This window comes from Dysidea avara, chromosome 10 (genome assembly GCF_963678975.1).
Source record: "Dysidea avara chromosome 10, odDysAvar1.4, whole genome shotgun sequence".
In the NCBI taxonomy this organism is placed as follows: domain Eukaryota; kingdom Metazoa; phylum Porifera; class Demospongiae; order Dictyoceratida; family Dysideidae; genus Dysidea; species Dysidea avara.
Window position 1 is genome coordinate 16,807,463 of NC_089281.1, and position 14,301 is coordinate 16,821,763.

Consider the following 14,301-nt stretch of genomic DNA (forward strand, 5'->3'; position numbering starts at 1 on the left):
AAGACATGGCTGACAGCTGAGTGGGTTCACTATAAGGTATCAACTACAGCCAATAACTAGCTATGGACTTTGTATAGCCTTCACAAAACAGTCAGTCAGTCAGTAGAAAATTCCGTTAAATAAATAATTTTTAAAATTCTGTAGCAACTTGTTGAAGGTATTTCGGGACGATCTTAAAGCTTGTTTGGGCTTAGTTTTACCTAACCAATACTGCCTCATCATCGTCTGGGAAAATTGAGGCTGTTTTTTGTTTCATGGGCCACGCCTACTCCTTTGTGGTCCCTACTATACACTACTATTGTAGTGTATGATAATTTCAATTCTCATATACCATCTGTGGTTTGTTCAGCCAACAATCTGGCTACTTGATTGACAATTGGCACCACCACTTCAATTATCACTTTATCATTTCATTTCTTACCTGTCTGGACCTGCTATATGATCTATCATTCATAACAAGCTCACCTTGCCCTTTCTATGTAATTGGGATTGGAAGTAGCCTCTTGCATTACGTACCCTTTAGGTCATGTCCTAAGGTTTTGTTCTATAACATCCACCTGTATACAAAGGCCAGGCCCAAAGGTGATTGTTATACACAGGTTCCACTATATATATTCATTTGGATCTGTAAGTTATTACATTATACAAAAATGAAGAGTAGTATGTAACGTATTACAATGACTAAGTAACTTGTATGTAACTGCATTTCTTTTTAAATGTTAACCACTAAGTGTTGTTTTTCACGCAAGTGTGTTATCCACTGTATAGCCATAGAGTACAATTGTTGTTTCATTGCAGAGTGAAAATTGTTTTACCACCTCTGACATTTTACAAGATCAAGGATTATCAGCACAAAAATGTTTCCCTTCTTCGTCAGTTGGACAAGTCTGCTCAGCCATTGTGGATAGGTTGTCAAGAGGAGAATCAATCTGTGACACTGAAGTGGTTGATGATGTGTCCTGTGTTGGTGATGTAGTAGAACAACTATTTTATAGACTGGCCGATGAGAGTGGCAAACTGACTTTGACCCAACTAAAGCAGTTGATCAACCAGTTACCTGATGACCATTACAGAGTTGTAAGACAAACAGAAGATCACAAGGATGATGATGATGATGATGAGAACCATGATGATGATGAGAATGATCAGGATGTTGATCATCATCATAAGGATGATCACGATGAGAATGATCACCATGATCATGACCGTGATGCTTTGATGAATGTAAGAAATATATTAATCTTTTCTGTCATTTGTACTTGGCTAAACCAATATGGCTTTAATGTAGACTGGGTATTAATTTTAGAACGACGCCTGATGTTAAATCAAATTTTAAATCATGGTGAAATACTTATTGTTGTTACAGTAAGAATAGAGAACCTTTATGCAGTGTGTTGCTTCATAAATAAAAGGTAGCCAGGGCCTGAAACCATTGAAAATGAGAAATAAAGTTGCAAGCAACAGAATAAACTTAGAGCAGTGGTAGTTTCTCATAGTTGTAGCATCTTCATCCCTCAGATGGCTCTAAATTTAATTTATAGAAAGGAATAGAAGTACATAGCAGAAACAGAACAAGAACTAACAATATTAGTCAATTTAAAGCCAGGGAATATGTTTGAAGCCAAGTATCAAAGATCGTTTACTTGAATGTGGCTTTTACAGTAATTGTAATGTAAGATACATGCTTTCACTTTCCTTGTTACGTAAGTATAAGGTGCAACCATAAAAAACCTGGGGTGAAAATCATAATGAGTTCATTCTGTTTCACTCCAAGTATTTCATTTTCTAAACTGACACTCCTAACCTCCATAGGGATTAATGTTCAAAAAGATTGCCCCACACTAGTGTTCTGCGATACAGTGCATTTTGTGTATCACGTATCACCATCAATAAACTGTTCGATATGATATTGCATCATGATACTATAATGAAGTGGTCATGGCTATAGTTATGACTGGTGCTAGCTAGCATAACAGCTAATAGTTGTAACAATATCCACTTTATCTGTACCTTAAAGAACCAACACCAATATTGCATTCACTGTGTATGAAAATGTCAATAAACTATAGATGTAGCTACACGTATTATACTGAAAAGATGTTGACAATTAGCTTATGTGTTCTGATACGATTTTCAGCATGGAAAAAAACAAACAGAGACCTGCTGTTACAAAGCACGTCTCTACCTGGATACCTATGGTCTATTGCACTATCCAGATACCACAAACATTATTTTTATTGCATGCTCCCTCCCACAAAGACTCGTCCTGTATTCCATAGCTATATGTGACTTACCTTGTATGTGTGAACCTAGTTTTTTGTGTGAATAACTGTTAATAGGCTCTGTTACTGTTCAGCACAAGCTTGGTATTGAGATTCACCTTTTACCTCTACCCCTTCTTTATGACTGAATGACATTGTGCAAATATGACATGCCCCTGGCCTACACACAAAATTAGAAAATAATTGCCCTGGTCATTTCTAAGCTACAAGCCCTCAAACTTCAGTTATAATTTCTTCTCTTTTTTCTATTTTACAAGCTGAAAAGATAGCACAGAACTATGTATCAGCATACAGCAAAACACGACTTAGAGTGTATTACCGCCTTATTTACTTGCTCATAAGGAGTAAAAGTAGGCATGCCATGCTTTTGGTTTATAATGTAGTAGAAGCAAGTTTACCGACTGGCAATCCTGACTCCTTTATATTTACTCTTTGTACGTACGTACACAAGATTTATTATAGTTTGATGGATTCATGTGTTCATGATGAATACGTGTGCTGAGCCAGGTCACATTTTTGTAGACTATTGTAGTCATGAGTTATGATTCGTTCATTCATTTCACTGTTATTTTATAGTGTCCCACAGAATTGCAGTTGATGGAAGAGTTCAATCGTGTTGTCTTGACGAGGCTCACTTGTTACATGGAACAACATCTCAATGACTCTAGTGATGATCATGATAATGACTTTGATGATCATGATAATGACTTTGATGATCATGATAATGCTACTAATTGTTCAACCATATATGAGGTGTGTCATAATCTGATACTGGAGATCGGGCTAACCACTGAGGCTTGTCTTGCTGGGAATGACAGCAGCAACACTGTCAGTGAAGACACACACAGTGATATTTCTGACTCTGAAGGTTAATTGGTAAATAACTGAATTAACATATTATTTATATTACATAGCATATGGCTACGGATTTCTGTCAACAGTCATAATCAGTGCAACATCTCTGCTGGGAGTAATCACTATCATTTTCTCTTACAAAAGTCAAGCCTCCAAGTATCTCTTGTCAATACTTGTAGCCATTGGAGTATCCACCTTAGTCAGTGATGCTGTTCTTCACCTCATTCCACATGTAATGATTTATAATTATATCCCATGTCTATATTATTACATATTTAGTATAGCCCCCACCTGAAAGATTTGATTTGACAGTGTTTGTTATTTGAATGCTCATATGACCTTTATGTCATTGCGATTCTCTCTAGTACTTGTAATTTATAATTGTGTCTGTGACATAAATAATTGCAAATACATGTTATGTGTAGGCATTTGGTACTTATGAAGAAGAAGAAGCAGGGGATGGACATGATCATAGTAGTAAAGGAGAACACAACCATGACAGGACAGTTATTTGGAGAGGATGTTGTGTGTTGGCTGGGATCTTCATCTTCTACATGTTTGAGTTTGTGATGGGCATAGTAAAGAAGAGAATGGTAAGGTGTTATCTATAAGAGCACATGTGCAGTAAAGCTAGACATTGTGATTTGCATATTGCTGAGTTTTGCTGCTTGCTTTGCAAGTGTGATCAGGCTAGCAGGCAGGTCAGTGGATCTGAATACTTGTCTTTAATGCCATACATTTGACATTAGATTTGTTTTTCTATTTCCAAATTGTGTGCAAATTCTCATATTTACAGGAGAAACCAAAACAAATGGATGATAGTGGAAAAGCCATTGAATTAAATGATTCAACCAAAAGGGGTACCCTTCACAAAGCGGATACCAGTTCAACCAGCAGTCATGACGAATGTCTAAATCTTGATATGGATGGCCACCCAGCTTACTTCAACCGACACCAGGGATTCTGTCATGGCATTACCTCTGTAGCATGGATGATTATCTTAGGAGATGGTATCCACAACTTTGCTGATGGAGTTGCTATTGGAGCATCTTTTACATCCAGTCTTGGAGTAGGTGTTAGTACATCACTGGCAGTTCTGTTCCATGAGCTACCACATGAATTTGGTGAGTGAATGTGGTATAAGGAATGTGAAATTATACAAGTTCTGTAATAATAAACTGAAAAAATGACAAATACATATCAAGCATCCAGACACAGCAGCCAAGAAAGCCGGCACACCACACCATGAGTATATTGACAGAAAAAAAGAAAACACCATTTTTATTCGTGCATAGCTCCATGTGGCCCCTTCTCCATAGCACATCGATTTTGCATTATAGCTGTGTCTGCCAGGTAGGCAGCAAATTTGATTAAATTTGCACCAACCATTTGTGAGATATGGATGTTCAAAATTTCTTCATTTTTTTTCTTAAGCCGTAGGGGGCAACGGGGCTTCGATTTATGTTTACATACTTTGCAAAAATTGATATAAAATGCAAATGTGTAACTCAATTGCTACAATCTATGAAGAGCATATTGTATTTTATGAATCTGATGAATATCCATAGAATTATAACATGTATTCATGTAAAAAGATCAAAAAGAAGTGAATCTCCCTCCTCATACCCGAGATACTCACACAAACACATACTGGTGTGCAGCTGCAGGCGCGGCTACTAGTTCATTTAATTTAACAAACACTACATACACTAATTACAAAACTTAAAATAATGTTATAAACACTAACTATACATATTAACTTAAAAAACTCCCTACTTGTGCCTAACCAGGGTGGGGGCCTACGCAGTGCAATTAATTTAAGACCCACTGTGCCCAAGTGAGCCTAAGGGAAAAAACCGATAGGGGCTTTTTTTTTTTTTTAATTTTGGCTGCCCCTAACCGGAAAAAACCAAGCGTATCCACCCTATTAAATACAATGCGTGCTGTGTGCGAAAAGTCCAGAGTTAGCAGCAAATCTTCACCATTATCTAAATCTGTTAAGGATATACACCAGACACAACTGGGAGGGGGGGTGGGCCAGCCAACACTGTCGCACCTGTCAGCCTAGAATGAACATGCGTTCACACTTTAGCTATATAAATACTCACACATGAATCACGTGCACTAACACACATGCGCAATGTATTACGGCGGGAGATTATTTTCTGTCTAATTCGCAAGCTCAACCGACATAAAATACATCTCCCTCCTCATACCCGAGATACTCACACAAACACATACTGGTGTGCAGCTGCAGGCGCGGCTACTAGTTCATTTAATTTAACAAACAATTAGAGTAACAAAGAAGGCCTAGTGTTGGTTCACACTCTGCAGCTAAGCACCATATGTTACCCCTCCATAAACACCACCACAGGTATCCCCTTAATAAAGATACTGTTATACCCCTATACTCTTGGACACTGTCAGGCGGTTCTCCACAGAGTCCTCAATGTAGCCATCTTTAGCTGTCTCTGATCTCCACCTTCCATGCTGGCGGAACAATCTGTCTGGGACCCCTGCCTGGGCTGCAGCGGAAGCACCACCTGCCCTGAGACTGTGCAGACCATATCCTGAAACAGGGTAGCCCAGTTCCAACATCTTGCCCCTAAACTGCTCTCTCACAGTTGTATAACTGAGCGGAACTGTACCTCTTAGTCTCTCACCACCACTGGTTCTGGTAATCCCTCTAAACAGGAAGAGCTCACTTGTGGTGTCCAACCCAACCTTAGCCATGTACCGCTCCAACATTCCTACTGGGCAGGTCGGCATCCCTGTCCTGGCAATTAATACTTCACTTCCTTGCCTGAGTTGATCAGTCTTGCTACGTGGGATCTGGAGTTTGGCCATTCCCTCAGCAATAGTGACATCACTAGCCCTAATGTGAATGACCTCATCAAACCTGAGGAAACCTGCGAAAGCCAGCAGGCTCAGGGTAGTGATCCTCATGTTTGCCAGAGTTGGATGAGAGTTCATGTTCTCAACCATGTCAGCCAGCATGTCTACAGTCACAGGCTTCTTCTTCCGCACAGGCTTGCAACACGATCTCCTTATTCCTTGCAGTGTAGCTTGTACAAATGTTGCATTCGCTGGAGATTCTAGCCCTGCTAGTGTGTGAGCCCAGTTGATCGCATTGACAGCTTCTTCTGCAGCTGATTTGGATTCAAGGCGGTTGGCAATACTCTGCAGATACAAGGCAATGTGCTGCTCCTTAGCTGGAAATACTGGCAGGTTATGAGTTGAAGCCCAATAGCGCCACCGTTGAAAGGCTCCTAGGTATTTCTTGGCGGATGAGTCTGCTCTGCTCTTGAGCACTGTGGATGGTAGCTGCGAAGCAAGCCTAGCCAGCTCAGGGTCCTCAAGGTCCTTCAGCGTGAGCCAGGTCCCTGTCGTCTGGACATCTGTGGTAATAACACAACATGTGATACAATATCTCCATGCATAGGTGACCTTGAATCCCATTGCACTTATCATTCATGCTTACTAAGAGTCTGATAACTATGTTTCCGTAATTATAAAGTATAACATTCTATGTACAACTAGCAGCTAAGCTAGCTCATTAAACATTAAAACACTTGACTACCCCAGCACCTGGGCTGGTCCATTAAACATTAAAACACCTGACTACCCCAGCGTACATTAAACCTTAAATTACTTGACTACCCCAGCACCTAGACTGGTACATTAAACATTAAAAACACTTGACTACCCCAGCACCTGGGCTGGTACACTAAAACACTTGACTACCCCAGCACCTAGACTGGTACATTAACACACTTGACTACCCCAGCACCTGGGCTGGTACATTAAACATTAAAAACACTTGACTACCCCAGCACCTGGGCTGGTACATTAAAACACTTGACTACCCCAGCACCTGGGCTGGTACACTAAAACACTTGACTACCCCAGCACCTAGGCTGGTACATTAAAAACACTTGACTACCCCAGCACCTGGGCTGGTACATTAAAACACTTGACTACCCCAGCACCTAGACTGGTACATTAAACATTAGGAACACTTGACTACCCCAGCACCTGGGCTGGTACACTAAAACACTTGACTACCCCAGCACCTAGGCTGGTACATCACATTAAGCATTAAAACACTTGACCTCCCCTACATCTGGGCTGAAATCTTTTTATTTATTTAATTAAATTTTTTTTTTTTTTTTATTTATTTATTTATTTATTTATTTTTTTTTAACCTCCAAAACTGATAATAGCACATGCATAGTTTACATAAATATGTCCCTATTACATTTATCATACCTTAACAGTCTACAATGGCTGGCTAGCAAATCCTAGCTGTACAGTTACTGACCCACCACTATGGTATGCGCAGTGCCAACAAGTTAGTGTTGGGGTAACCTACAAACAAGCTGGAGCCTCTTCTTCCAGGAATTATAGTGAAGGTAGCTGGTGTCAGGGTACGGGTTTCTGCAATGAAGCTGGCTGGTTTGCCTCCTTCTGGGAATAACATAGGCCAGAACGGCGCTGATGGCCATTCTGGCAATATCAGAGTTGCTGCTGCCTTGCACTTCAACAGGTGCCTGATAACACGTGGCAGCAAGTTTACAGGCGGACAAAGCCAGTTGTTGTCCATTTGCCAGTCGCAAGTGAAAGCATCCACATCCTCTGTGCCTGGGTTCCAAAACCTAGAATTAAAACGTGGCAGCTGTGTATTGTAATAGCTTGCAAAGCGATCAACTGTGTGAGGGCCCCACACTCTGTCCAATTCCATGAAGGAAACATGATCCAGGCTCCAATCATCATAGTCAACAAGCTGACTGAGGTAATCAGCGACCTCGTTATCCCGCCTTGGTATCCACTCTGGCTCAACGTGGACGCAGTGTGCTAGCGAAGTCGAAAATATAGCAAGTGCTTCATTCTGCAGGTCAGGTTTCTTACTCCCTACTGACAGTATACGTACTACATTCTGATTATCAGTGAACCACCTAACCCGCTCATTAGCCAACTTAGCTGCAAGGGCTTCCAGCACTAGTCTAACTGCTCTTAGCTCACGCCATGTGGAGCTCCTTTTGGATTCATCTGGCAGCCATGTACCCTGTGCTATGTGACACCCGTGTTGCACTGTGTAACCTGCATAACCAGAGTCACTAGCATCGGTGAACACAACCCTTACTGCTGAAGGCCCCATCCATATATTATGCCCATTGAACTTTTCAATTTCGTTATACCAGAACCCGAGTTCCCCTCTTACATGGTCGGATAGTGGCAGGTACTGTAGCCATGACATGCGTGTGTTCAATAAGGTGTACAGTCCCCTGGTCATTAACCTGGTCACTGGACCCAACCCTGGGGACATAGAAATTATCTTACCTGTAATACTAGCTAGGGCCTTAGCAGGGAGGGAGCACTTGCCTATTGCATCTTTAAGTAAGGCTTGCAGTGCATTAATTTTTGCCTGTGGGACTGTTATCTTGCCTTGCTCCAGGTCCAGCTCAAAGCCAAGCCAGGCGCACTGTTGGGATGGTGTCCAATTACACTTTGTATGGTTTGTGACAAAACCTGCTCTACTAAGGTCCTCCTGGACTAGTACACTAGCAATCTGTGCCTCCTTTTTTCCACTTACTGCCACTATCCCATCATCTAAATAGACAACTGCCCGCAAGCCTTGGGCCCTCCAGTGCCGAACCAGAGGTCTCAACAATTTGGTGAATAGGTAGCATGCAGTGGCTAATCCAAAAGGTAACACACAAAAGACATAAAATTGCTGTTTCCTGCCCTGACCCCAGAAATTTCCAGTGTTGCCTATGGATATCTACGTGGTGGTACCCCGATTTGAAGTCAAAAGAAAACATATAGTCCCCTTGTTGAAACATTGACATAGCCACCCTTAGATCTTCGTACTTAAATTTAGCCTTCAGCAGAAATTGGTTAAGATAACGCAGGTTCAGGACTAGTCTCAACTTACCAGAGCTGTTGGACACTACTGAGAGTGGGCTACATATGTGAGGTTTCTGTGTGACTGTTTGGATGCAGCGGTTCCGTAGCAATTCTGCAACTGCCTCAGTGACAAAGCTTGGGTTATTGGTAGCCGACTTCTGGTTCTTAGCTATGAATGGCGGTGGCAGAGAAAGGAGAGGGAGCTTATACCCCTCCTCAATGCACTCAATCACAGGATTGGAGGCATTCAACACTGTTCTCCAGAATTCTATCGAGCCTTTAAGCCTACCTTGCACATCGACTATTTGTTCCGAGTTCTGTTCTAGCTCCCAAAAACGTGTGGGGCCCACCATGTCACCTTCTGTGATCTCCACCATGGTATTGCTCTTTCGTAAACCCTCGTCACCATCATGAGTGTCATTACTTAGGGAACCGACCTGCATCCTGGGCCCACCTGGCTGGACTATGGGCTGTGATACTACACTCACTCTGAACTCATCATCCACAGTTTCCAAAGTGTGGGCACAATCAGTAGCAGATTGGTTACTGCTAACCTTGTATACATCCCCCTTACCCTTAGCATTGAAAACAGTATTGAGGCCATTGGTATTACCCACTACACTAACAGCATAAGCACTATTAGCATTGCATACATTATCAACACCATTAGCATTATCCACTGTAGTTACTACATAAGCACTATTAGCATTGCATACATCATCAACACCCTTAGTATGACCCACCTTACTCACAACAAAATTACTATTAGCATTGCATACATTATCAACACCATTAGCATTATCTACTGTACATACTACATAAGCACTATTAGCATTGCATACATCCTCAACACCCTTAGTGTGACCCACCTTACTCACAACAAAAGCACTCTTAGCATTGCATACATTATTGACACCCTCACAATGACCCACTGTACTCACAATACCCTGACTTGTAGGTAGTACAATGCTCACACCATAAGGTGTACCCCACTGACATTCAGCATAACAATCATTACTATTCACCAAAGGATACGGTCTACCACCCCTGAACCTGGCTGGACATTGAGCCCTCAGGTGTCCCATCTGTAGGCAGTGGAAACATGGACCTGGCACTCTTGTTGGTGGTCCTGGTGGCCCAGTTGGCTTCATGAACATGGGAGGCTGGGGGTGCGGTGGCGGCCCAAATACAGGGGGTGGTGGCATACCACAGGCAGGGCCTGTGCCTACTACTGGAAAGGGGCCAGCAAAACCCTGACTCACAGGCTGAGGCGGCGACTCCCTCTCACTAACTGTCCTCTTTAGTCGCCGTCTCTGCTCCATTGTACGCTTCTCTGCGTCAGACCATTTCTTGGCATCCTTCTCGTCGGTGGCAATCTCTTCCTTTAAGTACTCTTCCACCGCACCCCAGCCGCAGTCTGAGCTATCCGCAAGGCGAATAAGCTTTTGCTGTGCCGCAATGGCGTGCACACCTTCTTGCAGCTGCTCTCTTGCGTTCTTAAGAACGGACACTGCCTGGGGTTGCTCCGGCTTCAGCTTGTCCAACATCGAGGCAGCTGACTTGATGGCGTTGTTCACCGACTGATTGAAGGCGAACTGACGCTCATTCCCTTTTCGACGAAAGGTCGGTTCGGGCTCCTTCTGCTGGATCTTCCGGACGATAAGGTGGGCTGTCTCCTCTTGGCCGTCCGCTACCTCCTTCTCGAGGCGCTCAAACTTGGCGTTCATATCCTGCTGGATCTGCGCGTGGGCCGCCTTCATATCGTCCTGAATCTGGGTGTGGGCCGCCTTCATCGAGTCCACGGACTTAAGAAGTAAGTCCAGCTTCTGGGAGTCATCCATCCTTCGGAGGTAACTATTGTGGCTCGTGAATAGCCGCCTAGTAAATTAACAACTTATATACTTATTACTAGAACAGGTACTAGCAGCCAACACTGTCGCACCTGTCAGCCTAGAATGAACATGCGTTCACACTTTAGCTATATAAATACTCACACATGAATCACGTGCACTAACACACATGCGCAATGTATTACGGCGGGAGATTATTTTCTGTCTAATTCGCAAGCTCAACCGACATAAAATACATATCCCTACTGTGCATTGAGTAGTACAGTAGGGATATTCACTTCTTATTGTTTTACAGTATTTGGACATTACGTACTACTCTGATCCAGCTTGTTTCAGTACTTTTTATTGCAGCATTATACACTGTCCCTAATCTAACTTAAAATTCTAAATTTTTTCTTATACTTGTATATAATGTTTGTGGGTGCCTAATTGTCTGGGTTGCACAATAGAAACCCAAGCCACTACCACCATAGGCATAGAGTTGTAGAGTAGGTATAGAGTTGTAGAGTAGGTATAATGTACACTTTTCCATAGATTATCTATGACTTTTGTTTGTAATGTAAATATCAGATCGACTATCGGTTATCGGCTTCTTTTGGTGACATCAATATCGGATATCGGTACATGCCAAAAATCCATATCAGTACACCTCTAGAAACTTCTATTAGAAATCCTAAAAAATGTGTGCTCTATTAGAGCATTACAAAAGTAATCAAATAAACTCTGTAATACAATATCTCTAGTATTCCATTGAATCAAAGCTGATATTAGAGCCATTTTGGTACAGATCGATGGGGTAGTACACTGCTATTAAGACTTACTTGTGCCAATCGTCATCATCATAATCATCATAATAAGTGCTATGCTAATAAAACTTGTGACAACAGGCTGCAAATTGCATTCTAGCATAAAAGGTACAGGATTTGTTTTGCAAAAAGCTGCAACTTATCACATTTTGCATGAAAAATCAAGATACTCTAACTGCAAAATCTCAATAGATATAATAGTTTACCCAACTTGGAAGGAATTTATTTTGTTATACTATTGCAAATAAATACAGGATAAGAAGAACAATGATTTGTGTAAAAACAAACCTCATAACCAATTTATGGTTGGCTTTGGGTATACATTAAAACTACAAAAAGAAGTGAAATCCATGCAAAAGCACCCAAACTATATAAAAAGGGTGTGGCCTTCAATAAGCCTGGGTAAAAAAGTTGTGAAATCAAAGGTGGCGGCCATGAAATGGCTGCAATAATGTTAAATTTTATTAATGCACAAAACTATTATTAAAATTTATTATCATCCACATAATTGCAGCCATTTCATGGCCGCTCCTTTTGATTTCACAACTTTTTTCACCCAGGCTTTTTTGAAGGCCACACCCTTTTTATACATAATACAGCTTGGTTGTTTTTTGCATGGATTTATATTTATAGTATTACTAACCAAGAGTTCATAATATTGTAGGGCCGACAATATTATGAACTCTTGGTATTACAATAATATTATCAAATACTATGACATAAGCTGGTTTTGGGGCCTTATAAAAGAAGTGAAATCCACACAAAAACAGCCAAGCTGTAAAAAAATTGTAAAAAGCCTGGGTGAAAAAGTTGTGAAATCAAAGGTGGCAGCCAAGAAATGGCAGCAATGATGTTAATGCTAATAAATTTTCAACTATGGTTGTGGGGGTTGCTAGGTAAGGGCTAGGTAACTGTTGCTAGGGAAAATGTCATTTTGTACCATAGCAATGGTTGCTAGGCAATAGTTGCTAAGTGTGATCGGTCTTTTTGCTGTTGTTAATTTTTTATAATTTCTGTTGCTTGGCAACAGTTGCTAGTGTGGGAGGTGGTCACTATGTGATTAGTAGGCAATCACACACATTTGAGTACAATTAGAGAATAGTTGTATGAGTAATAGTCAAAATTGCACAAGGCGAACAGTCTATCTTAATTAAATTCCAAGGACTCTTTTCCATTTCCCTGCAGGTGATTTTGCTATTCTACTGTCCAGTGGGATGAAGTGGTATGTGGCACTGATGTACAACTTTCTTTCTGCCATCACTGCCATTATTGGGATGTTTGTTGGAGTGGCTATTGGTAATTCTGAAGAAGATGCCACACCCTGGATATTGTCCATCACTGCTGGAATATTTTTATATGTGGCTCTTGTGGACTTGGTAATTATAATTTAAGTGATTATGAATAATTGTTTGTTTGTCTAGCTGCCAGCTTTGTTGGAGGTCCTCAATAATTGTAAAGACAGGCGATCTCTCATCATATACATAACTTGTCATTTAACTGGCTTCTTCATTGGGTTTGCAATATTGCTACTGATTGCTATCTATGAAGAAGACATCAACAACCTGGTGGATTGATCATTACTTCTTAACCATGTAACATAACAATAACATCTAACCTGATGAGTATGTGTTTTATATGTTTGCATAGTTTTTCCATCATTGATATAAGTTGTACCTGAACTGCTGCACAGCATTAAATCTGTTGGAAGGTAGCTGTTTATAACACAGAGAATGATACCCATTTTGATTAATAATAAATGAATATATTAATGGCATCACTTGAATCACTTCAAATGAGACATGGGAAGTAGATAACCTGTGGCCTCATCTGCCACTATACTGGACTATACACACAGAGATGTAACAGTAGCATTTGCGTCTTAGTATCTGATTAATGTTGGAAATTTAAATGACTTATAATTTTGTTAGTGAAGGCTCATGGTGTATACCACACATACAAACTATTTTGCTTTTGATATGACTACACTTGCATTTTTAACAAGCTACACATCACACTAAATTGTTACAGTTACCTATGCTGATTATGAAACTTGTATGCATGTCCTTATGACCATGCAAACATAATCCTCAGTATACATTCAACAGCATGCATGTAGATTTCACAGAGCATACAATTTTTACTATCCAGATATCCTGAACTAAATCTATCCGGATACCCTATGGATAGCTATAATACTTACTGTAAAAACGTGACATGATTTGAACCTGCTAGCTTGCTATACTCATAATTTATATCAGAAGCAAACAGCATATTTTGTACAATGATTGGGATTGTAGTATAATAATTAGTGTGAAATCTTTGTATCAAAGAAAATCACCATAAAATTGCTTAGCAACTATCCTGATAGCTTCAAATTATGGAAATCTGTTTCAGCCCTACTTTCATCATGAATGTAACAAGGATATACTACTGAAGAATGGTATGATCATGGCTGTATTGATATCTCTTATATATAATATTTATGTATATACAAATATGCCTTTGAGTGGGCATAAGTGTCATGAACTTGAAAATTGTATATACACAATGAGATCGAGTAACCCCAGCATGTGTATATATATAGCCTTGCAAGTATATTAT

The 14,301-nt window shown here is 40.6% G+C and overlaps 1 protein-coding gene across 1 annotated transcript; it reads left to right on the forward strand.

Moving 5' to 3' along the window:
• The first annotated feature begins 2,924 nt into the window (after positions 1 to 2,924).
• LOC136268994 (zinc transporter ZIP6-like) lies at positions 2,925 to 13,379 on the forward strand. Its single transcript, XM_066064461.1, has 6 exons — positions 2,925 to 3,150; positions 3,197 to 3,369; positions 3,563 to 3,730; positions 3,934 to 4,261; positions 12,886 to 13,076; positions 13,122 to 13,379. The coding sequence occupies exons 1-6, from the start codon at positions 2,925 to 2,927 to the stop codon at positions 13,272 to 13,274; spliced, it is 1,239 nt and encodes a 412-aa protein (XP_065920533.1). The 3' UTR covers positions 13,275 to 13,379.
• Positions 13,380 to 14,301: the final 922 nt, after the last annotated feature.

Coding starts and splice junctions, on each gene's coding strand:
- LOC136268994 (XM_066064461.1), top strand. CDS start 2,925: ATGGAACAACATCTCAATGACTCTAGTGATGATCATGATAATGACTTT. Junction 3,370..3,562: donor TTCTTCACCTCATTCCACAT/GTAATGATTTAT, acceptor TGTTATGTGTAG/GCATTTGGTACTTATGAAGA. Junction 13,077..13,121: donor ATGTGGCTCTTGTGGACTTG/GTAATTATAATT, acceptor TTGTTTGTCTAG/CTGCCAGCTTTGTTGGAGGT.